Here is a 27,153-nt window from a genome sequence, read left to right as displayed (position 1 = left end):
AACCACTGGGGAGGCGGGACTCGAACCTCAATCTCCGGGGCCGCCCTCTCTCCCTCTTTTCCGCACACCCACTCCGGCCCCCACCCCACCCCCGACGCGCACGCGCACGCGCACGCGCACGCGCACTGAGGCGGAGCCGCCGCGCCGCTCGCCCGCCCTCCGGAACCCGCAGGCGCGCCGAGGCCAACCACCTCCAACAGCGCATGCTCCGTCGGGCGCGCGCTCGCGGGACCTGCGTTCTGATTGGCCCCGCGATAACCCCGCCTCCTCTTCCTCCTTCGGGCCGGTCTTCCTCAGGTGCCGCTTCCGGGATGCTCACGCCGGCTCCGGAGTGACCAGCACCTGCTTTTCTGTCTCACCCACGCTCCTGGCCCCTCGGCCGCCATTGACGGGCGGCCGGCCGCTGCTGGGACCTCCCCTCCCCACCCCCGCCACGGAGAGGGCGCGCCGCGTCCCACGGACCAATCAGCAGCCGCCTTAGGTAAGGGGCCCGCGTGCCCGCGCGAGGCCGGCGCACCGGCGGGGGCGCCCCAGGGCCCGCCCCCTTCCTGACCGTTAAACCGTCGCTGGGGCGGACGTCCGCGGGTTTTGCGGGATCGGGTTCTGAGCCAGGAGCTGCGCGCTGAACGTCGCCGGCTTGGCGGGCGGGGGTGGGGAGGGGAGTGGACGTTAACCTGGAACTAGGAACTTCGGTTCTGGGAGGCGCTGGGACGGAGGGCCCGCCAGCTGGTTATAAAGCGCGCGGAGGCCCAAACGGTAACGTGTCGAGAGGAACTGAAGCCGTGGAGGTGCGCCTGCAAGCAGACCCCCCCCCCCCGAGGGCCAGGGAGCCACTCCAGGTCCCTTCAGATGCGGTGTCAGTGTCACAGGGTCCCTCATGCCTGCACGGGGGAAGTCTCCTGAATAAAGGACCCATCCTTTGTAGGGGCGGCCCCCGGTCAGGGACTGCAAAGATGTTTGTGTGCCAGAGAGTCCTCAGAAGAAGCGTGCAGACTCGAGTGCTTCCTTAGGATGCTTAGGGTGGGCATAAATTAGGAGTTAGGAACTGGGAGTCTCCCCCCAAATAATTTGGATTCTGGGAGATCCCCAAAAGGGGTGTGTGTGTGCAGAGATGTATACGTACTGAGGAGACCCCTTCCCCCTCCAAAGAAATGTGTAATTAGACTCCCATTTCTGGGAGGTCACCATGGAATCCTGTCAATAGACACTTAGAAATAGATGGGCTTTATACGTTTTGGGGGAAATCCCCAAAGGAGCTTGGAAACAACAGTGAAGGCCTCCAAATTGCATGTTGGTGGACCCTTATTCTGGGTAACTGTCCACCTGGGGCTGTTAAATAGACCCAAATACTGTGGAAGTTTCTGGAATAACACGCAAATGGGCACTTCTTTGCATGGGAAGGGGGCCTGTAGGTACGCAAACACTGTTGGGGACAGAATCCCCACTGAGGCTGAAAACAGACACTTAGGCACTGCAGTCGTCGTCAGAAGAATGAGTCCACAGACGCTTAATTGCCAGGGAGGAAGCCGGGAGTCCCAAGTTCTGCAGGGAATCTCGTACTGAGATTGTAAACAGTCATTTAAGTCTGAATGAATCATTTCCATCAACATTAGTGATGCCGTGGCCTCCAGTCTTCAGTCGCATTTGTGGCTGGGGAAGGGGTCACAGAACAGTGAGAGCAGCTAGGCAAGTCCCTACCTGGCGAGCAAAAGTACTCCTGCATCCTGTCAACAGACACTTTCCGTTCTAGAAAAAGTCGCTCATGAGGACCTGTTATGTCACCTTGTACTGGGACAGGATTGGAGGGGATTTACTGATTTCACAGGCACTTGAGAGCTCCCTAAGCAAGAGTCAGGCTTTTTCTGCAAAGGGCTGGGAGGAATTCTTTTAGACTTGCATGCCATCCTGGCTCTGGCATTGAATCAAGAAGGCAGCCATAGACAATTTGTAAACTGATGGCTGTGTTCCAATAAAACTTTATTTACCAAAACAGAAGGCGGAGCTGATTTGGTCCTTAGGTTGTGGTTTGCCAACTTGACCCATGAGCAGTACAGTTGGCCTTATAGCCCTGTAACCAGACAGACAAGCGCTCAGACTTCCCTGGAATGGTGCGTAAACACCCGGGAAAGTGCCTCGGTGCCTGTAGACAGTCACGTAAGTGGTAGGGAGAGGGTCACACAGATGACATACATTTTATAGCATGAACACTGGTGAGACCTCGGAGTGTAATGGATGGTGAGCCACCAGGAAAGGAAGGTAACCAACACTGGAATGTTGAGGGACACCAGATGAAAACAGGCCCTTGAATGTTGGAGTCCCGTCCCCAAATGCCAGTAAGTGTTCATCAAAAGAGGAGTTGTCTCACTGAGAATCATGCTGCTGATTTGTAAGGAAATGCCTTACAGCATTTTGAGAAAGAGAACGTCCCATTTTTATGGGACCCTGCCTCTATGAATTATATATATGTTGGGACAAAGCAATTAATAGTTGGGAGTAGTTTTGGTTACAAGTAGAAGTGTGTTTGTTTTCTTATGAATGTTGAGGTAGGCAATTCAAACCCCTGAACCTTCTATCTTGTTCTACCGGCCTTCCTTCCATTAAGTTGCCTCACAGTCCAAGATGGCGGCTTGAGCCCCGCCTCCACATCCACATTCCTTCCAGCCAGGACGGGGAAGGCGCAAAAGGCATGGGCGAGCGTCTATGAAGGAAAGTTTCTGAGCTGCCATCACGCGACATCCTAACTGCAGAGTGTGCTGATACCCAGCTCAGAACTGAGGGTTTTATTTTTTTGGAAAAAGTGATATTGGGAGCCAGTTGGCAGTCACTGCCGCAGCTACAGAGCTCTCCTGAAATGTTTTCTTATGGTCCAGGGTGAACCAAATGGAGTGGTTCACCTTGGACTCAACCTCTTTCTCTCCGTAGGCGACCATGTCTGAGTCTGGTCACAGCCAGCCTGGGCCCTATGGTCTAGAGAGGCGGCGGCGGTGGAAGGAGCCTGGCGCCGGCGGCCCCCAGAACCTCTCTGGGCCTGGTGGTCGGGAGAGGGATTACATTGCACCATGGGAAAGAGAGAGACGGGTGAGTTTCCAGTCCCAAGCACAGCATTTCTGTATCCACTCATTCCACAGATGTTTACTGAGCACCTGCCACGTGCCAGGCACTAATCTGGATGCTGGGGATATTGTGAACAAAACCGACTGCCCTCAGCGAGTAAGAAGGTAGAGGGTGAAAAAGGGAGCTGTCTTAGATGGGGTGGTCAGAGAAGGCTTCTCTGAAGAGCAGAGGCCTGATTGGGGTGAAGGAACAAGCACTGATAAAAACCTGAGTGAAGAGCATTCTAGATAGAACAGCAAAGACCCTGAGGCCTGTATCTGTGTGTTCAAGCCAGGAGGCCAGTGTGGTGCAGAGGATGAAGGAGGGAAAATGATAGGAGGATGAGGTCAGGGAGGTAACTGGGACCGGATGAGGTCAGGGAGGTAACTGGTAGGCCATGGGAAGCCATGGAAATGGTTTTGTATTCAAGGGATGAAATGGGCATTGGAGAGTTGGAGACTAACAATAACTGTTTCTATTTATTGAGCAGCATGTAGTGTATTGACACTGTGCAAAGTGCTTTCCATCCTTCGGGTATTCCTGAACTCTACAGCTACCCATAAATGTGATTTTCACTAAGGAGGAAGTTGAGCTTCAGAGGGTAAGGGACTTGCCCTAAGTCATGGCCAGTAAGCTCTAGGGCCAGGACTCGAACCCAGATCCAGCTGAGCCTTAAGCAGAGCACCACCTAACTGCTGCAGAGTGTCCTGGACTGGGAATCAGGGCCTTGGTGTGGCCCAGGCCCTTCCTTGCTCTTCTCTGGTGCTTAGATGACTTATTGCCAGGATCTACCCCTGGGTTTTTCCTCTAGTGGCCTGCCCACCTCTGAAAGCTGTTTGGTGGGGTGGAAGAAGGTAACAATTGGGACCAGTTTCTGAGTCTTAAGACTGCAAAGATGAATAAATTATCTAACCCTAGCTGGTTTGGCTCAGTGGATAGAGCATCGGCCTGCCGACTGAAGGGTCCAGATTCAATTCTGGTCAAGGGCACATGCCTGGGTTGCAGGCTCGATCCCCAGTTGGGGACATGTAGGAGGCAGCCAATCAATGATTCTAGCTCATCATTGGTGTTTCTCTCCCACTCCCTTCCTCTCTGAAATCAATAAAAAATATTTTTTAAAAAGAATAACTTATTCACAGGGAGCTAGTGTCTTGCTTGTTTCTTCCCTTGAGTCTAACACAGTCTTTCTTCCACACACATCTTCTGGGGAATGTTGCCATCTTCCTACACCTTCAGACCCTGAACAAAACTCCCAAATCTTTGCTTTGTCTCTTGTCTTGACGACGGAGCCCTGACAGCTTCCTAATTGGCCAATGGACTCCTCACAACCTTCATGTCCCCTGCTGACCTCAGCATCTTCCTTCTGCCATTTCTCCTCCTAGTATCAATGACAACCCGTTGGGCCACATCCTGGACACTGCCTCCCAATCCTACATCAGTCAGGCACCAGTGCTGCACATTGTGCCTCCTGGATTTATATCCTATCCATCATCTTCTCCACCCTCACTGCCTCAGTCCCAGTATCATCCACTCCTTCCGGCACCTCCTCACCTGTCACCCTGGCCACCTGGAAGCCCACAGCCTTTCCTCCAACAATTCTCTGCCACTGTCCTTTCCAGAGCTCTTGCATGTCACCCTTCTGTTCTTTTCTTCACCAGAGGCCAGTGGAGAGAGCTGTGAGGGAGCTTAAATGATCTTCACTATGTGGGAGGAGAAACAGACCCAGGGAGAGGTCAAGGTTCTCCCAAGTTTAATCAAGAAACCAGAGAAAGACTAAGACTCAAACTCACATCTCCCTTTCCTCAGGCAGATGGGGGGAGTCAGAAGAGGCACAGAGTGGGCAGGGTGTGGGAATCAGTCCATGGGCTCAGCCAGCACAAGAGCAGGGCTGAGGAGAAGAGGGTCAGAATAGCAGGTGCTACCAGCAGCTCTCAGATGGTGAGCACCTGCCATGTGTCAGATGTGCCACATGGGCAGATGATGAATTCTGTCTTCTTTCAGACTCATAATGGTCTCACCAGGAGGAAACAGGCCTAAGTGAGGATATTCCTCATCCATATTCATACAACTCACAAGTGGCAGGGCTAGGTCTGAACCAAGATCTGTCTAGCTCCAGCATCCTTGCTCCTTCCCCCTGGGCTTATCTAGCAGAGAGAGCTGCACAGAGCTGTTGCGTTCTGGAGTCAGGCTGCCAGGGTTCAGTTTTGCCTCCATTGCTTATAAGGCTGTGTTGACTAGCCAGTTAACCTATCTGCCTCAATTGCTTATTTGTACATAATAATAGTATGTATCTGCCAGACCAGCGTGGTTGAGCGTCAGCCTATGAACCAGAAGGTCACGGTTCGATTCCTGGCCAGAGTACATGCCTGGGTTGCAGGATTGATCCCCAGTGTGGGGTGTGCAGGAGGCAGCCAATAAATGATTCTCTCATCATTCATGTTTCTGTCTCTTCCTCTCTCTTCCTCTCTGAAAATACTTTTAAAAAATGATAGTATGTATCTCACAGGATTGTTGGTAGGACTGAGGGAGTTAATGTATGAAAGCAAGAAGAATAGTACCTGGCACATAAAGGCTTTCAGAGTGGTGTCTAGGAGAACCAGTGGAGTAACTGCCCTCCCTCATCACAGGATGGCAGCGAAGAGACAGGTGCCTCCATCATGCAGAAAACCCCCATCATCCTCTCCAAACCTCCGGCAGAGCGGGTGAGCAGGGAAGAATCTTGGGGGGGAGGGGGGAGGTTGGGAGTAATGGGTCAAGGATCTCTCCCCCTGATTGGAACCTCCTCACTCACAGTCAAAGCAGCCACCACCTCCAGCGGCCCCTGCTGCCCCACCTGCCCCAGCCCCTCTTGAGAAGCCCATCGTCCTGATGAAACCACGGGAGGAGGGCAAAGGGCCTGCAGCTGCAACTAATGCCTCAGCCCCCGAGGGCACCACCCCACCGCCCCCTGCAGCCCCCGTGCTACCTAAGGGGGAGAAGGAGGGGCAGAGGCCCACGCAGCCTGTGTACCAGATCCAGAACCGGGGCATGGGCACTGCCGCTCCAGCTGTTATGGACCGTGAGTTGGGACTGACGAGAATCTGGTTGGGAGCTGGAACCCCGCACAGACCCTCACTGCCTCCTCTGTCTCCTGCTCTGTTTGTTTCCAGCTGTCGTGGGCCAGGCCAAACTGCTGCCTCCCGAGCGCATGAAGCACAGCATCAAGTTGGTGGATGACCAGATGAACTGGTGCGACAGTGCCATTGAGGTACGGGGGGATGGGTCTCTCCGTGCTTGAGCTTCCCCAGTCCCACAGCCTCACCCCCACCACCCCATACCTCCGGCCTCTTGGTGGGCTACACCAGACAAGCTATCGGGCAGTTGCAGCAATGAGAGGAAACGGATCCGGAAGCTCTCACCGGCCAGGGCTGAATTTCAGTAGCTTCACTAGCTCAGCTGTACTGGTTGGTAAAGTACTGACCTTTCATGCTGGTTGGCTAAGAGGTGCTCCCACTGCCACCTAGATGCCTGGGGGTCTACTCCACCCTCCCACAGCAGGGTGGCCTCCTGGACCCTGCTTCAGTCTCCCTCCTAATTGGTGGAAGCACTTGTACCAGTGTTAACTGGTTTGAATATCACTCCCCAGAGGTTCCCCCTCCATCCCAGTGCCCTGCTCTGGTTCAGATTTCCCTTTCCTGGGCTGACATACTTACCTCTAGTCTCCAAGTCTTCACTTCGCCTCTTTTGCTGCTCTCCCCCCATCGCCAGACTTGTCAGATCAGGCTCCTAGTCAATTCACCTGGTGTGCCTCCTCCTTCCCCAACAGCTTGGACTTATTGGGACAACATGCCAGGCCCACCTGTTACCTGGCTCTGCTGCATCTGTGTGTCCTCTCTCACATTGATATCACCTGGGGAGTGTGTTTTGTTTTGTTTTGTTTTTTAAGGAGGCAGTCCTATCCGATTTGGCTCAGAGGACAGCGTGTCGGCCTGCAGACTAAAGGGTCCTGGGTTCAATTTCATTCAAGGGCACATACCTACCTTAATTGCAGGCTCAATCCCCGACCCTGATTGGGGTCATGTGGAGGCAACCAATCAATGTGTTTCTCTCTATCTCTCTTCCTCTTGTCCACTCTAAAAAAATAAAAAGGAGCCAGTGTCCAGGCCCTACTTTAGCACTGTAAAGATGCTCTGTATTTGTGGTATCTAGTGTGGTAGCCATTATCCTTGTATGTGACTATTGAGCACTGATCCACATGTCCCAATAAGTGGCTAGTACAGCTGAGGAATTGGACTTTTAATTTTGTTTAATTTTTTAAAAATATATATTGATTTTTTTACAGAGAGGAAGAGAGAGGGATAGAGAGTCAGAAACATCGATGAGAGAGAATCATCGATCAGCTGCCTCCTGCACACCCCCCACTGGGGATGTGCCCGAAACCAAGGGACATGCCCTTGACCGGAATCGAACCTGGGACCCTTCAGTCCATAGGCTGACGCTCTATCCACTGAGCCAAACCAGTTTTGGCTAAGTTTGTTTAATTTTAATTTAAATAGCCACATGTGGTCAGTGGCAGGGCTAGCCCTAGATGTGCTGCTTTCATGTGTTCAGAGTTAGGCCCAGGATTAGCTGCCTTTAAAAAAAAAAAAAGCTCTCCAGGTGATTCTAAGGAGAGGCAGTCACAGTTGAGGACAGAGTGAATCCTCATTTACCATCCTTGATAAGGTCTTGGAAACTGCGACTTTTAAGCATAATGATGTATAATGAAACCGATTTTACCCTAAGGCAGTGTTTCCCAAACTTCTCTCATGATGAGAATCACCCGGTGGAGTTGCTAAAATACAGATTCCTGAATCCCAACTAAGAAGTGCTAAACTAGAATTTTTGGGAACATATAGGTAAAATTGTACACTTATCAGGGGTCTTCAAACTACGGCCCGCGGGCCACATGCGGCCCGCAGAGGAGTCTGATCTGGCCCGCCAGGTTTTTTGGGCAGTGAGCGCAGCCGAGGTGTTACAGTAGGAATTAGTAGTTCATATAGTCCGGCCCTCCAGCTCTCTGAGGGACCGTGATCTGGCCCCCACTTTAAAAAGTTTGAGGACCCCTGATAGTGCTCTAAGCTTAGATTGTATACTGAACCAGGGCACAGGTGATTCTCATCAGGAGAGAAGTTTGGGAAACACTGCCCTAGGGCCTAGGCTAATTGATATGAACAAGAGTTAAGGTCTTATGGCTTATTTCTGGTCACAGAAACATCACCAAATTTCTAAATAAAGACCCGAAACACTTCTAACATTAAACATTGAAATAAATGCTTTTATTAATTTTAAGAAATCCAAAAGATGAATAAAAACAAGTTAGGTGTTTATTTTCCAACCCCCTTATTCCATTTGGTTCAAGGTCACAGGTGAGCCTATTCCTACAGCTCAGGCTCAAGGTGAGAACCCACCCAGGACAGTAGTTCTGCCATCGAGGGGCCAGTACACCCACACACACACACACACTCTCTCTCTCTCTCTCTCTCTCTCTCTCTCTCTCTCTCACACACACACACACACACACACTCACACTCACACACTCACACTGGCTCAGACTGAGACAATTTAGACACACCAGTTCACCTAAACTGCACATCCCTGGGAGGTGGGAGGAAACCGGATTCCCAACAGAAAACCCATGCAGACATGCAGAAAACATACAAACTCCACACAGTTAGTGACCCTTGCTGGGAACTGATTTTTTTTTTCTCTTTCTCATTAACCTTATAAAAAAAATTATGCTTCTCAAGGACCTGCTCTATTCCTTTTCCTTGAGTAATGTCTCTTATGCCCCCTGGTGGTGAAAGTCAGCAGAGTTGGCCCAGAGGTGAAGGTCTCACAAATCCCATAGAAAGAGCCAGGACGTACTGACCTCCCGTTTCTGCACACTGCTCCCTCTCTCACTCTTCCTTCCCATGCTGTCCCAGCCTGACTGAGCAGAGAGCCTCCCAGGAGTCAGCTCTGATAGCCCCAGTTACCTTGAACCTGTCCTTCGTTCCTGTGCTTCCCCTTCTCTTCCCAGAGGCCACGCTCCCCTTTTTCCCACTGAGTTCCTGTTAGCTTCGTGACCAGCCGGGCTCTTTTCTACTCTGGAATTCTCACATATGCTGTTCTTTGTGCCCCAAATATTCTATGTGTTCCACCACACACACATACACATATTGAGGGCAAGAATTTTTTTCTTCATACCTGATAAGACAGGTGGGCAAGCCATGGAGGTCTGGAGCCCCTTCATCTCATTCCCACTGTAGCAGCTGACAGATGCGTAAGGGCTGTATTCCTGCATCTTCCCACAGTACCTGCTGGATCAGACTGATGTGCTGGTGGTTGGTGTCCTGGGCCTTCAGGGGACAGGCAAGTCCATGGTCATGTCATTGTTGTCAGCCAACACTCCTGAGGAGGACCAGAGGTGAGGGGACATCAGGTAGGAGTGTGGGGAGGGCCAGGAGAGAAGTGGGCACCCACCTGAGACAGGGGAGGGCAGGCCTGGGTGTTCCTAGTGCTGTCACCAAAGATCTTTGAGGAGTTGCTTTCCCTCTCTTAGCCTCAATGCCTTCATCAGATGAGGACTTATCAGGCTGTCTAAATTTTTGTGTAGTTCCAAGGTAACCAATCCTGGTCCTCCCTCCCCTTCTACTTCCCCTGGAAAATGTACAGAGCACAGCCAGGAGCTGGGGTGGTGTACTCATTTGTTTTTGGTTGAGACCCACCTCAGTCCCAGCCCTGCTGCTCACTAACTGATGGACCTTGGACAGGTCACCTCCCGCATCTCACTTCCTCATCTGTAAAGTGGGTTTTTGAAGTAAAATCAGGAAGGCCAACACTAACGAGAGCCTGGCACAGAGCAAATGCTCACGGATGTGGCTGATTCGGCCTGCGAAGTAGGATGTGAGATGTGGATGGAAGGCATGGGTTCTGGACCAGCCTCAGTCCTGCATTCTTGAGTAAGGATGAGGTGTGAAGATAAAGGATGAAGTCTCAGGAGAGGACTTGGTGGAGGAAGAGCTTAAGATCTAGGATCCAAAACTGAGGGCAGAGAAGGAAAGGGAGAAAGGCAGGGGTTAAGAGTAGGAAGACTCAAAATGGGGGAAGAGAACGGGAGGTAGCCACTTGGATTATCTCAAAACAGTAGTTTTGTTTCTTTAATAAAGCAGGTGATATCACACTGCACTCCCCAGATGGGCATCAGGGATCCATGGGGAACCCCTAACGACAAACGCAGAATTTTACACATCTGCGGTCAGGGGTTTCACCCAGGCAGAGGATCCATAGTTTCCACCGGATCCGGGGTGGGATAGGGGTGGGGTGGGGCTGATGCAGACCCAGAACTGGTTAAGGACCATCGCGGTGAGAACACATACCCACTAGAGCCGGAGTTTGAGTTCCCCTGCCTCCCAGTCGCTCCGTCCCCTCTTCTCACTCATGACTTCAGCTCGACTCGGCTCCGCTTTGGAATAGCTCCACCTCTTAGTCTCCCAGCCTCAGCTTTCAACCCCACCTAGCACAATGTCCTGTGACTCTCAGATTCCTGAGCCAGAATTCTATTGGCCTAGCTGGCTCTTTGGCCCCTTGAGTGTCGCTCTTCCACAAAATACCACAGCCTGGGCGAGTCTGTTTTGAAGAAGTGGTGTTAGAAGAAGTTTAAGTTTAAAAAATTTGTCTCTCAAAAGAAATTTTTAAAAAAATATATATTTTATTGATTTTCTTACACAGAGGAAGGGAGAGAGATAGAGAGCTAGAAACATCGATGAGAGAGAAACATTGACCAGCTGCCTCCTGCAGGGGATGTGCCCGCAACCAATGTACATGCCCTTGACCGGAATCGAACCTGGGACCTTTCAGTCCGCAGACCGACGCTCTACCACTGAGCCAAACTGGCTTCGGCTCAAAAGAAATTTCAATCATTGTACTGTTGATATTTGGCTCTGTTGACTAGTGAGTTTGCCGGCCGCTGGACTAGTTTGTTTTTTTGACCCCTGTCAGCCTGTGACAAGGAGGACTTTGGTACCAACTTCTGTCATCAGGTCTCATAAGTTTTACCTCCTAATTACCTTTAGAATTCATCTGCTTCTCTTTTCCTCCACTCCCACCTCCCGAGTTCAAGCTACTGACATCTCCCCTGGAGGATGCCAAGAAGTCCCCTACTGGTCTCTCTGCTTTAGTTCAATTCAGCAAGTATTTATGGAGTGCTTACTGTGAGGCAGGCACTGTTCTGGGTCCTGGGAGGTGAGAGTAAACAGAACTGGCAAAAATACTTGTCCTTGTAGGACTTATATTGTAATGGAGGAGATAGTCACCTAACTACATAAACACACTATGGGGCGTGCTAGGAGGTGATGACACAGTGGGAAAGGACTCGGGGAGGCCGTGTGAGGGCTACTTTACAGTCTTCAGGTGGGTGGTTAGGGAAGGGTCCGCCAAGGGCATTGGAGAAAAAGCAGACTTGGAGGAGGGAAAGCATTCCAGCCGGAGGGAGGCAGTGTGAACCTCTGGGGTAGGAGAGTGCCTGGCGTGTGTGCAGAGTGGCATGGAGGCCCCGCAGCTGGAGCAGGGTGAACAAGAAGGGGAGGTGGGCATCAGGTTAAAGACAGGGCGGCTCCAGAGGGCAGGGCTTGTCAGTCATTATCTACTCTTCCAAAACCCACATCCAGTCCTGTCACTCCTCTGCCAAGTCTCTTCAGGGCTTCCCCAGGTTCATGGGCCAAAGCCCCAGCTCCTCACTGTGCCCCTCCAGGGCCTGTGTACCTCTTCCAACTCCCAACCCCCGTTGTCCTCTGTGCCCTCCCCACTCTGCTCTGATCCTACACAGACCATGCCTTCAGCCTGGACTAGTTTTCTGTCCTCCATCCCCCCACCCACGTCCCTCTTTAAGTTAATTAAGTTGCTTAGTTTCCTCTCTCACCCTCAGCAGCAGCATTTGCCTCTCAGGGCAATCCTTCCTTCCTCCATAGACAGACTCACCCCCACTTCTTCCTAACCCCTGCAGTTACTGACTTCTGCTGATCCTAAGCTAGACCAGGAGCTCCTCGGAAGCAGAGACTTTGTCTTTCTTGTTCACTACTACGTCCTGTGTCTGGCACATAGGAGGTCTGCGGCACGGGGTTAAGCGGGAAGATACCTGCTCTGTGTCTGAGGACATACTAAGCATCTCAGGGAGGGGTAGGGTGTCGTGATTTTATAACTCAAAAGAGACAGAATCGCTCTAAGTCACAGTGACCAAATTGAACTCAGTGGTTTAGGACAAGGCCCAGCTCTGCCAGCTCTGATGTCATACCCGCAGCATCCGGCACAGGCAGAAGTGAGAGCCCCGCCTGATGGGGGAGAGCTAGGCCCAAGACACCAAACAACCTCTCTATGATGGAGAGGTATCTGTGCTCGCTTCCAGTGCCTGGCAGAGAGCAGGTACACTTGGTAATTAATGACTAGCAATTACAAATCAGTGTATATCTGACACTTTCTTTTAAGGGCCTTGCATATATTAGGCTCACAGTAACCAAGAGGTTTGAGACTGTTATCCCCATGTTACAGATGAGGAAATCAAGAAAAAAGGAATCTGCTGAGGCCACACAGACAGGAAGAGGCAGAGCTGGGGTTTGAATCCAAGCAGTCAGGCCTAGTCCCTGCTCTTCACCGCAGTCTATTAACTTTGTTAAATGAATTAACAGATATACTTATGGGAGTGGGTGGAGTCACGTGGCGTAAAATATAGCTCCCCTCCATCCCCAGACTGCAGGGCAGTGGGGGGAAGGCTTTGTGGGCAGGCAGGGAGCCACAGTCCACATGCTCATTTCACTGGAGGGTCCAAGGCCGGAACCAGACTCCAGTGCTCCCCACCTGCTCCTCCACAGGGCGTATGTTTTCCGGGCCCAGAGCGCTGAAATGAAGGAGCGAGGGGGCAACCAGACCAGTGGAATCGACTTCTTCATTACCCAAGAGCGGATCGTCTTCCTGGACACTCAGGTGCCAACCTCCACTTGCCCCACCCTGCTGCATGCACCCTCAGCTCCATCCCACAATAGTCTAAGCCAGCGCCCTGTTTGGATTGCAGTTTTTAAAGACAAGTTATGTCTCATCAGTTTTGCCCTCCCTCTTCTCCCCTTCATGAGTACAGAGTAGCCTAAAAACTCTTCTAGCATGCCAATTTAAAGTGTGGCCCTGGAATCAGTCTGTCCGGATTCTGCCTTTCAGTCTTACCAGCTGGGTGACTATAAGTAACCAACACCCTCTCCCCACTCCCAGCCTCAGTTTCTTCATCTGTAAACGGATGCTAAGCATCCCAGCCTCAGGATTGTGGCAAGGATCCCGTGGAACCATCCAGGCACGGTGCATGGCACAGGATCTGCCACATACGGAGCATCCAGGCTCATCGCTACCTTTCATAGAGGCCTGTCATGCATTTAACTGGCAGCTTTCCCTACCTTGTCCCTTGCTCTTAGCCTGGCCTTCGGGGCCTATGTGATTGCCTCCTCCAGACCCTCCAGCCTTCCCTCTCTGCTGCAGTCACCAGCCTGCCACGCCCATCGCAGGCCTCACCGTGGTCTGTGAACACTGCAGTGCTGGGGTCTGGAGAGACCCTGCGGGCTTTCTTTTCTTAAGTGGGAAACAACATTGCCTACCTTTAGGGTTTTTGTGGGATTTCAGTGAGTTAACACAAGTGCACCTGCCGTAAAGTAGGTACTCAGTGCTCCTATCCCTCACTGCCTTTGTCCTTAGAGCACTCTTCCTGCCCTCTCCACGTTGCTTGGCTAATGCCCTCTCCCTGAATTATTTCACTGGGATGTTACCTGCTCTCAGAAGCCTTCCCCTCCTCTGAGAGCCCACTAGGGCCTGTGCTCTCCTCTCATCGCAGCACGTAATTTATCAGTTTGGTTCTTTTAAAAAAAAAAAAAACATTTTTTTTATTTTATTGATTTCAGAGAGGAAGGAAGAGGGGGAGAGAGAGAGAGAAACATCAGTGATGAAAGAGAATCCTTGGTTGGCTGCCTTCTGCACCCCTCCCACTGGGGATCAAGCCTGCAGCCCGGGCGTATACTATGACTGGGAATCAAACTGATTTGGTTCATAGGTCGATGATCAGTTTGGTTCCTGTGTGCTGTTCCCCCGCCCCACCTGCCTGGAGCAGTCTGGGAGCCTGTCCCATAGGCGGTGCTGACGTTGGGCATTGGTGACATGGAGAGGGAAACCTGCCAATGTGGCCGAGACCCGTGTGCCAGGCTCTGTGCAGGGACCATGGGCCCTGGAAGTGAACCGAACTGTATGTCAGCTGGGTCAGCGGCAGAACGGAAGTTAGCAAACAAGACAGGACAGAACACTGCAGTGCTTGGAGTTTCAGATAGTGAGCAGTTGGAAAAGCACATTTCCTAATCCCACTCACTGCAAGAAGGCAGGAGATTATCAGCTAATTTAGCTCTAAGTTTTTTAATACAATAGTCCTTTACAAATAGTTTCATGTGTGCACCGCTGATTCTTTTACACTCACTGGTACAATTTTAAAAATATATATATTTTATTGATTTTTTTTTTTTTGCAGAGAGGAAGGGAGAGAGATAGAAAGCTAGAAACATCTATCAGCTGCCTCCTTGCACCCCTCCCCCTTGGGATGTTCCCGCAACCACGGTACATGCTCCTGACCGGAATCAAACTGGGACCCTTCAGTCTGCAGGCCAACGCTCTATCCACTGAGCCAAACTGGCTAGGGCTGGTACAATTTTTAAATCCTCACACTAAGTTTTTTTGTAATCTTTACCCAGGGATATGTTTTATTGATTTTTTTTTTTTTTTTTTTTTTTAGAGAGGGAGAAAAAAAGAGAAGCATCGATGTGAGAAAAACATCGGTTGGTTGCCTCCTGTACGCACTTTGACTAGGAATCAAACCCGCAATCTTTTTATGTACACAGGATGATGATGCTCCAACCAACTAAGCCACCCAGCCAGGTCACACTAATCATTTTCTACCTAAGTAATTATCTTAGCAAAGTTTTGAAAGTGTTTGGAACAACAACAGAAGAGTGTTAGAGGGGCCTGACTCATTCAAGTGGATGTTCCACTTGTTAGCACCAGGAGTTCTCTCCTGTCAGGCATGAGGCACTTGCGAGCAGTGTGATTTGTAAGAGAGCTGGGGAAGAGGCTGCTTCGAAACTTTCCTTCCGCCTCTAGCTGACCAGCACTAACTAGCAGCTGCCCGCTTGTGTTTCTGACCTTATTTTGTCCTGAGAGAGGTGAGGCGATGTTTCTGCCTTTAGCCTGAGAGACTTAGGTAGCCGTGACACTTAGGATCCGACCCACAGTCCCTTCCCTGACCCGTTTTTCTCTTCTGCAGCCCATCCTGAGCCCCTCCATCTTGGACCATCTCATCAACAATGACCGCAAGCTGCCTCCAGAGTACAACCTGCCCCACACCTACGTTGAGATGCAGGTGAGGGGCCGAGCTAGGCCCAGGGGGGAGGCCCTACCCTTCCTTGCAAGATCGGTAATGGTGGGGGAGAGGCTGGGCATGGGTTGTCCTTGTTTCTGCTTCATCAGAGCCCCGGCTGTAGGAAGAGGACAACTCAGAGTCAGACGCGGTGCTGCCTCTCAAAGTCATGCCCGCCCCTCCCCCTCCCAGCCTCAGTGTCTTCCTCTGAAAACGGGGGGGGGGGGGGGGGGGGGGGGGGGGGGGCGGGGGGATTGTTCCAACTTTGTCCGATTTAGGAATGGCCCCTGAGAGAGGTGCCAGCACAGTCTGGGCACACGGTGCGTGCCTCAAGGCTCTGAGGCCCTTCCCCTGCTGCCGCCTCAGCTGAGGCTGGGGTCAGGGACCCCTCTCTGGGCAGAGGAGACGTTCAGCTCTGCTGTCTCTTCCCCCACCGCAGTCACTCCAGATTGCCGCCTTCCTCTTCACCGTCTGCCACGTGGTGATCGTCGTCCAGGACTGGTTCACGGACCTCAGTCTGTACAGGTGAGAGGCTGGTAGGAGCGGGGACTGGCCATGAGACGGCCCAGAGTCCCAGCCACCTGCCCAGTCTCCCAAGCTCCACTCCGCAGCCACGGGGCCCTCTCAGAGTGTGTGCGGAGTTGGAGTGGGTCACTCCCACCTGACCCTCCTGTCACCTCAGGGCTCTCCCACCACTTTCCCTCCCCCTGCATTAAAGCCACAGCGCCCTCAGCCTTGTTCCACGTGGAGCGCAGACTCTGCATCCTCACCCCTCAGCAGAAACATTCTGCCCTCAGACCTTAGAGACAGAAAAGCATCGATCAGACGGTCAAACTCAAAGGGAGGTAGGGGAGGGTGGGACAAGGGGGGAGAGCTCAACCAAAGGACTTGTATGCATGCATACAAGCCTAACCAATGGACATGGACACAGGGGGGGTGTTGGGGGGCAATGGGGGGATAAGGACACATATGTAATACCTTAATCAAGAAAAGGAAAAAGAATCCCTCCCTCATGGCCTTCCAGTCAGCCTCGGGCCCTCCCTGACCTCCTCACTAGCACTCTCTGCCCCTCCCCCCTTGCCCTGCTGTTTCCTTCGTTGCACTTTTCACCGCTGACAGGATAGTGTAGATCTCTTTATTCTGTTTCCCCATTAGGATGGAAGCTCCATGGTTGCCAGGGGATTAGGAAGATGGAGGGATGACTAGGAGGACAGAATCCCCAGTGCCTCACTCAGTGCCTGGCACAGGGTAGATATTTAATACAGATTTGTTGAATAAATAGCAGGAGCTGGCTAGGCTGGTCCTTAGAGTCTTATCCATCTCCTGCAGGCATGTGTACCATCCGCTGGTATCCTGCAGGCAGGAAAAGGGAGGGAGTTGGGATCTGGCAGCAGTCCTGGCTCAGGCAGCTGGAAGTTCCAGAAATGCCCCAGACAGAGCTGGCTCAGAACCTAGGGCCACAGGTTCTTCTTGGCCTCCCCGAGGCAGGTAGCTGAGGGGAGGCAAACGGCCTGGGGCACAGGCACAGGCGGGAGGGAAGGGAGCTCTGGGGAGGGGGGCGCTGAGCTAAAGGCAGCAGATGTCTCCAGAACCAGGCAGCCCCGGGTTTGACTCCTAGCTCCCACTGGACGTGGCTTCTTGCCCCACAGTTCCCCGTATGCAAGGATTTACACAGATCGAGTTAAAAGAATTTAAAGCATTCAGCATAGTGCCTGGTACATAGTGAGAACTGATGTTTACAAGGTGTGTTTTTTTTGTGGTTTTTTTTTTTCCATATTTTATTTATTTTTTTTAACATATTTTATTGATTTTTTTTTTGCCCCCCTCCCTCCCTCCCACATATCCCCTCCCTCCCCAGAGTTTTATGTCCATTGGTTGTACTTATATGCATGTATACAAGTCCTTTGGTTGATATATTATCTCCCCCAGATCCTCCTCCCCTCCCCGCTGTAATTTGGCAATCTGCTTGTTGCTTTACTGTATCTATATCTATCTTTTGGTTCATCAGTTTATAATGATCTTTATTATCCACAAATGAGTGGGGTCATGTGGTGTTTCTTTCATTGATTGGCTTATTTCACTCAGCATGATGTTCTCCAATTCCATCCAGGTTGCTGCAAATGATGAGAATTCCTTCTTTTTTATGGCAGCATAGTATTCCATTGTGTAGATGTACCATAGTTTTTGGATCCAATCATCTGCTGACGGGCACCTTGGCTGTTTCCAAATTCTGGCTATTGTAGATTGTGCTGCTATGAACATAGGGGTGCATATATCCTTTCTGATTGGTGTTTCTAGTTTCTTGGGATATATTCCTAGGAGTGGGATTACTGGGTCAAATGGGAGTTCCATTTTCAGTTTTTTGAGGAAACTCCACACTGTTCTCCACAGTGGTTGCACCAGTCTGCATTCCCACCAGCAGTGCACGAGGGTTCCTTTTTCTCCGCAACCTCGCCAACACTTGTCGTTTGTCGATTTGTTGTTGTTGGCCATTCTGACAGGTGTGAGATGGTACCGCATTGTTGTTTTGATTTGCATCTCTTGGATAATTAGTGACTTTGAGCATGTTTTCATGTGCCTTTTGGCCTTCCTTCTGTTTTCTTTTGAAAATATTCTATTTAGGTCCATTGCCCATTTCTTAATTGGATCATTCATCTTTCTTTTATTTAGTTGTATCAGCTGTCTGTAGATGTTGGAGATTAAACCTTTATCAGTGGTGTTATTTGCAAATATGTTCTCCTACACCGTGGGCTTTCTTGTTGTTTTGTTGATGGTTTCTTTTGCTGTAAAAAAGCTTTTTATTTTGATGTAGTCCCATTTGTTTATTTTCTCTTTAGCTTCCATTGCCCTAGGGGCAGTATCAGTGAAGAAGTTCTTTTGGCATACGTCTGAGATTTTGCTGCCTGTGGATGCTTCTAGTATTTTTATGGTTTCCCGTCTGATGTTTAAGTCCTGTATCCATTTTGAGTTTATTTTTGTGTATGGTGTAAGTTGGTGATCTAGTTTCATTCTTTTGCATGTGTCTGCCCAATTTTCCCAATACCATTTATTGAAGAAACTGTCTTGACTCCATTGTATATTCGTGCCTCCTTTGTCAAATATTAATTGAGCATATTGATTTGGGTTGATATCTGGGTTCTCGATTCTATTCCATTGATCTATATGTCTGTTCTTGTGCCAATACCAGGCTGTTTTGAGAACAGTGGCTTTGTAATACAGTTTGAAGTCCGGTATTGAGATCCCTCCTACTTTACCCTTCTTTCTCAGGATTGCTGTGGCTATTCGGGGTCTTTTATTGTTCCAAATGAACTTTTGGAGAGTTCTTTCTAGGTCAGTGAAATAGGCCGTTGGTATTTTAATGGGGAGTGTATTGAACCTATAGATTGCTTTAGGAAGTATGGACATTTTGATGATGTTGATTCTACCAATCCATGAACATGGTATGTTCTTCCATCTCCTTACATCATCCTCTATCTCTTTTTTCAGTGTCGTGTAATTTTCTGCATATAGATCCTTTACTTCCTTAGTTAAATTTATTCCTAAGTATCTTAATTTTTTTGGTGCGATGGTAAATGGAATTGCTTTTTTAGTCTCTGTTTCTGTAGTTTCACTGTTGGTGTATAGAAATGCCATGGATTTCTTGGCGTTAATTTTGTATCCTGCTACATTGCCAAATTCATTTATTAAGTCAGTTAGTTTCTTAATGGAATCTTTTGGGTTTTTTATGTACAATATCATGTCATCTGCAAATAAGGATAACTTTACTTCTTCTTTTCCAATTTGGATGCCTTTTATTTCCTCCTCTTGTCTAATTGCAATGGCTAGTACTTCCAGTACTATGTCAAACAGGAGTGGCAAGAGTGGGCATCCCTGTCTTGTTCCTGTTCTTAGAGGGAATGGTTTTAGTTTTTGCCCATTGAGTATAATGTTGGCTGTGCGTTTATCATATATAGCTTTTATTATGTTGAGGTATGATCCTTGTACTCCCACCATACAAGGTGTGTTTTTTTTAATTTACTTATTGATTTTAGAGAGAGAGAGACAGAAACATGGATTTGTTTTTGTACTTTCTTATGCATTCATTGGTTGATTCTTGTCTGTACCTGACCAGGAATAGAACCCACAACCCTGGCATATCAGGACGACTCTAACCGACTGGGGCTAAATGGGGCTTTGTGTTTGTGTTGGTAACCCTGGGTGCTGGGGGAATTTGGGTCTGGTCAGAGGAGGTTTGCTGGGGAGCCAGCTTTGTGACCAGGTCCAAGTTACCTAATTGTGAAACCTCCGCTCCTCACCATTGTTCATTGGAATTCATTCACGTGACAGATAACATGGAGCATTAATGCATGCCATTCATTGTTCTTGGCACCGGGGACCAGCTGTGAACACAGCGTTAAACAGACTGCCCTTTGGCGTGTACTTTCTGGGGGACTGTGGGCTCAGGTGCTGGCAGGTGGGAGAGCCCTGTTTTTAAGCCGGAGTTTACCAGTGGGCTTAGAGTAGGTGAACCCCTTAAATTGTGGAGACCATGGTGTTTGGGTGTGTGTCTGTGAGGAAAACGGCCATCGTTTTATCATATCCCATCATTTCTTACCTCATAACAGCTTAATGGTATTTACTTTCACATGTTTGGAAACACCTAAAAGTAGCATAAACTGAAAACTTAGTGCACACAGATGTTTGCAGCAGTTTTATTCATAACTGTCAAACTGTAGAGGCAACCAAGATGTCCTTCCCTGGGTGATGGATCGGTAAACTGGTCCGTGCTGACCTGGGGATATTACTCAGGGCTCAAAAGCACTGAGCCGTCAGGCCGTGGAAAGACACGGAGGAATTTCTAGTGCATATTACTAAGTAAAGGAGGCCGACCTGGCGGTGCCGTTCAGTGTGCTCCCAGCTCTTTGGCGTTCTGAACAAGGCGGAACTGTGGGGACGGTAAAAGGATCCAGGGTCGGGGCTGAGGGAAGGAGAGGTAAGCAGGCGGAGCACAGAGCACGGTTAGGGCAGCAAAAGTACTGTGATCACCGCATGGCGTGTTTGTCCAAACCCTAAGAGTAAGCCGCACCCAGAGGGATCCCCGATGTGAACCGTGGCCTTGGGGTGATAATGGCGTTGGTGTAGGTTCATGGAAGGTTGATAGCAAGGAGGCTGGGGACTGGGGCAGGGGCCTTTGGGAAATGTGTGTACTTTCCACTCAGTTTTGCTATGAACTTAAACTGCTCTTAAATATAATAGCATAAACTCATAAAAAATTTATACAATTGATATAAATCCATAGATTTGTGTCTGAATTCCCTACAATTGTGTGAGAAATCTGGTGTGTATGCAACATCCCCCAGGTTCCTCCAGACAGCAGAGATGGTGAAGCCCTCCACCCCGTCCCCCAGCCACGAGTCCAGCAGCTCCTCCGGCTCTGATGAGGGCACCGAGTACTACCCCCACCTGGGTGAGAGGCTTTCGGGGGCCAGAGGAATGGGTAGAGGGAAGAAAGGGGAAGTAGGGAGCTGGGCGGAGGGAAGTAAGAAAGAATTAGCCACTAGTTTTTCTGCGGGTCCCACCCTGGCCTCTGAGGGCATGAGTCTGAGTCTGGGTCTGGCTCCTTGGTCAGAATGGAGACGCTGGGGGACAGGACCTACATCTGCCTGTTTCTGGGTCTGGCATCTACACAAACGGGCTCAGAGGGAGTGTTGGAGGGATCCGAGCGCCCCTGTGCTCCCACTGGCCCTGTGCTCCCACCTGCCGCTCCTCTGCCTGCTCGGTTCCTGCTCTGCTCTGTGGGTGCCCTGCTTTTCTGCAGAGACCCAGCTCCTTTAGGGCACCCAGGCAGGGTCTTGCCCACTTCTCTGGCCTTGCCGAGCCCCTCGTGCTTTTCTGAAATACTTCTAATCCTGTGGCCATCCTCCTCTCTGTCTTTACATCTTTGCTGACTCATCCTCGGGGTCCCCGGCTTCACCCAGGGCCTGGTGCTCACGTGCAGTTCCATGTCACATAAATATTTACAAGTGGTCTTGGGGGTAAGGTAGATCTTTGGGGTGGGAGGGAGGCGTGCACGTGGCCAAGCCTCACAGGCCCCATCTCCCCTTTACCCACAGTGTTCCTACAGAACAAAGCTCGCCGGGAGGACTTCTGTCCCAGAAAGCTGCGGCAGATGCACCTGATGATCGACCAGCTCATGGCTCACTCCCACTTGCGTTACAAGGGTGAGGGTCCCCTCACTCCCAAGTTGGCCACTGGCCTCCTGACTCCTGGTGCAGCCTCACAGCCCAGATCCCAGACTAGTCTGATCCCAGCTTGACCATCTTACAAGTGCCTCCCGCCCCTCCCCTGGCAGCATGGCGCCAGCAGGCTCACAAGCTCTCTCCTCCAGGTACTCTGTCCATGTTACAGTGCAACATCTTCCCCGGGCTCCCCCCGGACTTCCTGGACTCCGAGGTCAACTTGTTCCTGATGCCCTTCATGGACAGCGAAGCGGAGAGTGAAAACCCACCGAGAGCGGGTATGGCTCCCCCTCAAGGCAATGGGCCATGGGAGACTGCTTCCTTGGTCTGGAGGTTGACATGGGTCCACCTTGATAGGGGCGACACGGTCCGCCCGGGCCTGGGGGTGACAGGAACCCACCCGGGGTGAGGAGAGACTCTGACCTGCCCCTGAGGTGCCGGGACCTTGTTCAGGAGCGTTTCAGAGTGGGGGGCGGATGGGAAGAGCCGGGCTCGGGTGAGCCCCGGTGGCTTCTGGAAGCCCCTTATCTTCCTACCTCCACTTAGCAGGCCCCAGCTCCAGCCCACTCTTCTCCCTGCTCCCGGGGTACCGTGGCCACCCCAGCTTCCAGTCCTTGGTGAGCAAACTCCGGAGCCAAGTGATGTCCATGGCCCGGCCGCAGCTGTCGCACACGATTCTCACCGAGAAGAACTGGTAAGAGCTTTTGGCAGAGAGGGGGTGCCCCCACCCCTACCTCCTCCCTCCCACCCGCCCAGAATATGTTCTCAGAGTTCTCTCCACATTGTTTCCTTTCCTGGAACATTGGTAATTACTTCCATCTTGTAAGGGCCTCTTCCATGCCAGGCAATGTGCTGTTTCATGTGGTGATTTTTATTTAAAAATTGTATGGATAGACAAAACCAGTTTGGCTCAGTGGATAGAGCGTCGGTCTGCGGACTGAAAGGTCCCAGGTTCAATTCCGGTCAAGGGCATGTACCTTGGTTGCGGGCACATCCCCAGTAGGGGGTGTGCAAGAGGCAGCTGATCGATGTTTCTCTCTCATTGATGTTTCTAACACTCTATCCCTCTCTCTTCCTCTCTGTAAAAGATCAGTAAAATATATATATATATATATTTTAAATTGTATGGATAAAATTAAAGTTAGGGTCAGGGTTAGGGTTTAGGGCAGAGTTTAAGGTTAGGTTTAGCAGTTAGATTAGAGTTAGGTATAGAGATAGCAGTAGGGTTATTGTTGAGGATTTAGGTCAAGCATGTCAAACTCAAAGGCTAACACGGGCCAAATAAGGTGTAAGTTTATGTGGGCTGCAAAAAAACAAAAGCTTCAATTTCCATAGAAACGTGGGTTTATTTTGATAGAGACATGCTAAATACAGAGGGCTGAAATCAATGAGTAATCATTAACATAAATAGAACATTTTAATAAAAACTAATATTTTTTCTTGAAAGTGAACTTACCAGACACTGAATAATTGCACAAATTAAAAATCATAAAACAAATAAGCCTATTTCTCTTGTTCTCCGAAAGCAAAATATTTTCTGTTGCACACCAAACAAGTCAGTTCAAGACTATTGATGTGGCCTTCAGCTGCTAAAATATTTGCTGCTGGTATTAGTGAGAGAAATGGTGCACCTGCATGTAAGGCGTGTAGGGAAATGAATGCAACATGATTATAGTAATTAGTCATTAACGTATGTTGTAGTTCGGAATTAATCTATACTAATAAAGGAGTAATATGCTAATTAGACCCGGAGACCTTCTGGACAAAGCTGGGGGTGTGGCTGGCCTGCAAACCACCCCCAAACAGCCCTCAGCCCCTCGCCCAGGCCAGCCACGTCCCTTCAGTGGGAACCCTCACCCAGATTGGGGGCGTGGCAAGGCTGCAAACGGCCATCAGCCCCTCCCTCAGGCCAGCCATGCCCCCCCCCAGAGGGCCCCCACCCCAAAGGGTGTGTGACCAGCCTGAAAATGGCCCCAGCCCCTCGCCCAGACCGGCCCCACCCCCCAATAGGAGCCCTACCCTAATCTGAGACCCCCTTCAGGGCAGACCAGCCGGCCCCCACCTGTGTACCAGGCCTGTATACCAATATCTATTCTATTAAAAGGGCAACATGCTAATTAGAGATCTTCCGGACATCCTTCCAGATAAAGCCATGGTGGCAGGGCCAAAACAGAAGCCGTTAGGGGCGATCAGGCCAGGAGGGGAGGGCAGTTGGGGGCAAGCAGGCAGCAGGCAGAGTGGTTAAGGGTGATCAGGCAGGCAGGCAGATGAGCAGTTAGGAGCCAGCGGTCCTGGAATGCAAGATGGATGTCACCCAAGGGGTCCCAGATTGGAGAGGGTGCATGCTGGCCTGAGGGACAACCCCCCCGGTGCACGAATTTCATGCACCGGGTCATTAGTTATATATAACAGGATATTATAAAATTAAGTTACAAAATTTTTATTAAAACATTTTTTACATACTGTTATATTGGCTGGACTGCAAAAATGTTCATTGTGGGCTGCAAACCCTGAGCCTCGAGTTTGACATGCTTGATTGAGGACTTAGGTTTGGGGTTATGTGTAGGGTTAAGGCTTAAAGTTTAGGGTTTAGGATTAGAGTAAGTATTAGGGTTAGGCCGTTAGGGTTAATGTTAGGTTTAGTGCTAAATGGTTGAGGTTAGTTGTATAGTTAGTGTTAGAGAGTTAGGTTAAGAGTGTTAGGGTTAGGTTTATTTTTTTATTTAATTAAACTTAATGGGGTAACATTGGTTAATAGCATTATCTAAGTTTTATAAGTTAATAGCATTATCTAAGTTTTATAGCATTATCTAAGTTTTATCCATTGCAGTTAGGGAGTCAGGGTTGGCATCTTCCCTGTAGCCCAGTTGAGCAGGCCCACATCACAGTCATAGTTTAATTCTATGATACACTTATGATCAACTCTGGTCAACTATATCTTGCATTGTGTGCTCACCACCCAAAGTCTAGTCTCTTGTCACCAGATATTTTGACCCCTTTACCTTCTCCATCCTCCTCCACACCCCTTTACTACTGGTCATTCCCATACTGTTGTCAGTGTCTATGGGTTTGTTTTGTTCATTTGTTGCTTTAAATTTATATTCCACACTAGAGGCTCGGTGCACGAGATTTGTGCATTTGAGTAGGGGGGTCCCCTCAGCCCGGTCTGCACCCTCTCGCAGTCTGGGAGCCGAGGGGGGGTGTCTGGTGGCTTAGGCTGGGGGAGCAGGCCTAAGCCATCGGTTGGACATCCTTAGCGCTGCCACAGAGGTGGAAGAGGCTCCCGCCACCACCACTGTGCTCGCCAGCTGTGAGCCTGGCTTCTGGCTGAGCGGCACATGGATCACCAGGGACAGCTCCTGCATTGAGCATCTGCCCCCTGGTGGTCAGCACATGTCATAGCCATCTGCTGTTTGGTCGATTTGCATATTAGCCTTTAATTCTATAGACTAGAGGCCCAAAGCACTAAGATTCATGCAAGGATGGGCCTTCCTTCCCCTGGCTGCTAGCACCACCTTCACTCTGGCCAGAGCCACCTTTCTGCCTTCCCATGATGCCCAGAGGCCTGAAGCGGCTGGGGTGGTGCAGAATGCCTGTGTTGTTGCCATGGCAATGACAAAGCGCCCTACCCATCCCTGGCCACTCGGTGCTTGCATGTATAAATAAACCCGCCATCTTTGTTGGGTCAATTTGCATAGCACTCCTGATTGGCTGGTGGGCATCACAAAGATATGGTCAGTTTGCATCCTACTCTTTTATTAGTGTAGAATGTATAGATAGGATTGTTTCATGTGATTTTATATCCTAATTAACCATTGGAGTGTACGTTTCCTCCCTGATTTTACTGGTGGGAAATTTAGGCTCAGAGAGAAGTGTCACATGGCTAGGTCACACCCCTGTGGTTAGGTGTCGTTTGATTGTGAAGAGTAGGACAGTAAGCTTCATGCTAAGGCCCTCAGTGCAGAAAGTAGCCTCACAGGAGAAGAAACTAGAAGCCGCCAGGAACCACCGGACTGCATTTCCCAGCTTTCACCAGGTGGTCTCATTGCCGCCCCCTCTCCCCCCCATGTTCTCCCTCCTCTGCCACTGGTTTTAGAGCCTGCACCCCTCCCCAGCCCCACGTTTAAGTGACTTTATATCCAGAGCCCACACCAGGCTTGCCTCCTCCAATTTCTAAGAGAAACAAACCAGAAAAAGCAAGAGCTTGGCTTGGTGCGGCCTGTGCCGTGGTTCCCTGGATCTGTTTGCCTTCGGCTGTGGGAAGGGGCAGGAGGAGGCGGGCTGGAGCTCTCCTCCCATTGGTCTGAACCAGCCCAGTGGGGAGGGAGAATTGGGGTAGGAGGGTAGGCAGCTGGTCATCACAAGACTGGAGGGAGGCAGAGGTAAAGCCGCTCCCACAAAGCCAGCACTGAGTAGAGTGGAGGGAGGTTTGGACACGGAGGTGGGGGCTGGGGTTTTAGTCCAGGTCCCGGATCTGCAGCTTCACTTACCATGGCAGTTAGGGAGTCAGGGTTGGCATCTTCCCTGTCGCCCAGTTGAGCAGGCCCACATCACAGTCATAGATGGGCCCACGGCGGGGTGGGGCCCCAGCCAGGGCAACTCTGACTGTCGCTCCTCTCACAGGTTCCACTATGCTGCCCGGATCTGGGACGGGGTGAAAAAGTCCTCTGCCCTGGCAGAGTACAGCCGTCTGCTGGCCTGAGACCGAGGGGCGCAGTGTCATGCAGCAGCCCTCTCTGGGCCCCAGTGGGTGGCATGGAGCACATACGTCCTCGGCCCTCCGGCAGGTGGAGTGTGGCAGAGGGACCGGTGGGTGAGGAACCGTGCCTTCCTCGCCCGGAGACGTGAGGCGTTCAGGTCAGGCCCTGACCCTCCATGGAGCATTCTTCAGGGACGACTTTGAGATCCTACCCCAGCCTGGGACAGGACAGCCATCCTTGGTCCCCCACAGGGTGGGTGGTGGGAGGAGGTGAACGGTCACCAAAGAGCATAGGCTCCACCCTGACCCTGCAGGGACCGGAGCACAGGCCCCGCCTCCCTGACGCCAGCCCTTTCCGAGAAGGGGGGGCCCAGTGTTGGGAGCTCTTTACTGGAGCAGACCTGGTGGTGCGAATAAAGACCGTCATGCAAGCTTATGCTGTGCTGCTCCTCTTTTCTCCCGCATGCCACCCTGGAGCAGGCACGTTTGGGTCCCAACCCCGCGGGCAGATCATCCTTGGCCACCCCCTGTGCCTCAAGGAACTTCCTCTGCCTCATTCAGTGTCCGTCACAGACTCGCTGGGAGGGGAAGACCAGTTTCAGTTAGAGAGGAAGCCCTCGATACGGGTGTTCTGTTCCCCTCAGGCCTCAGTCTGTGTTGTGAATAGGAAAAGTCACTGACTGCCCTTGTACCGTCTGCTCTCACTTGAAGGT

At 50.8% G+C, this 27,153-nt stretch overlaps 1 protein-coding gene across 2 annotated transcripts; it reads left to right on the top strand.

The window, feature by feature from the left end:
- The first annotated feature begins 256 nt into the window (after positions 1-256).
- Positions 257-26,876, top strand: SMG9 (SMG9 nonsense mediated mRNA decay factor). 2 transcript variants are annotated; one of them, XM_084860756.1, is made up of 14 exons: positions 257-481; positions 2,923-3,078; positions 5,721-5,795; positions 5,887-6,151; positions 6,243-6,340; positions 9,408-9,520; positions 12,960-13,071; positions 15,431-15,526; positions 15,963-16,048; positions 20,863-20,969; positions 21,616-21,723; positions 21,891-22,019; positions 22,291-22,435; positions 26,365-26,876. In XM_084860756.1, the coding sequence occupies exons 2-14, from the start codon at positions 2,929-2,931 to the stop codon at positions 26,441-26,443; spliced, it is 1,563 nt and encodes a 520-aa protein (XP_084716882.1). In that variant the 5' UTR covers positions 257-481; positions 2,923-2,928; the 3' UTR covers positions 26,444-26,876. The 2 variants fall into 2 exon arrangements, with proteins under 2 accessions (XP_084716882.1, XP_084716881.1); XM_084860755.1 differs by having other exon boundaries at positions 22,288-22,435.
- Positions 26,877-27,153: the final 277 nt, after the last annotated feature.

This window comes from Pipistrellus hanaki, assembly GCF_964339955.1.
Source record: "Pipistrellus hanaki genome assembly, chromosome: 15".
Classification (NCBI taxonomy): domain Eukaryota; kingdom Metazoa; phylum Chordata; class Mammalia; order Chiroptera; family Vespertilionidae; genus Pipistrellus; species Pipistrellus hanaki.
This window is presented reverse-complemented; position numbering and strand designations above follow the sequence as displayed.

Excerpts from the sequence above, each read along its gene's own strand:
- SMG9 (XM_084860755.1), top strand. The coding sequence starts at position 2,929 with ATGTCTGAGTCTGGTCACAGCCAGCCTGGGCCCTATGGTCTAGAGAGG. Across the intron at positions 16,049-20,862 it reads ACGGACCTCAGTCTGTACAG|GTTCCTCCAGACAGCAGAGA; the intron begins GTGAGAGGCTGG and ends AACATCCCCCAG. Across the intron at positions 22,020-22,287 it reads TGAAAACCCACCGAGAGCGG|CAGGCCCCAGCTCCAGCCCA; the intron begins GTATGGCTCCCC and ends ACCTCCACTTAG.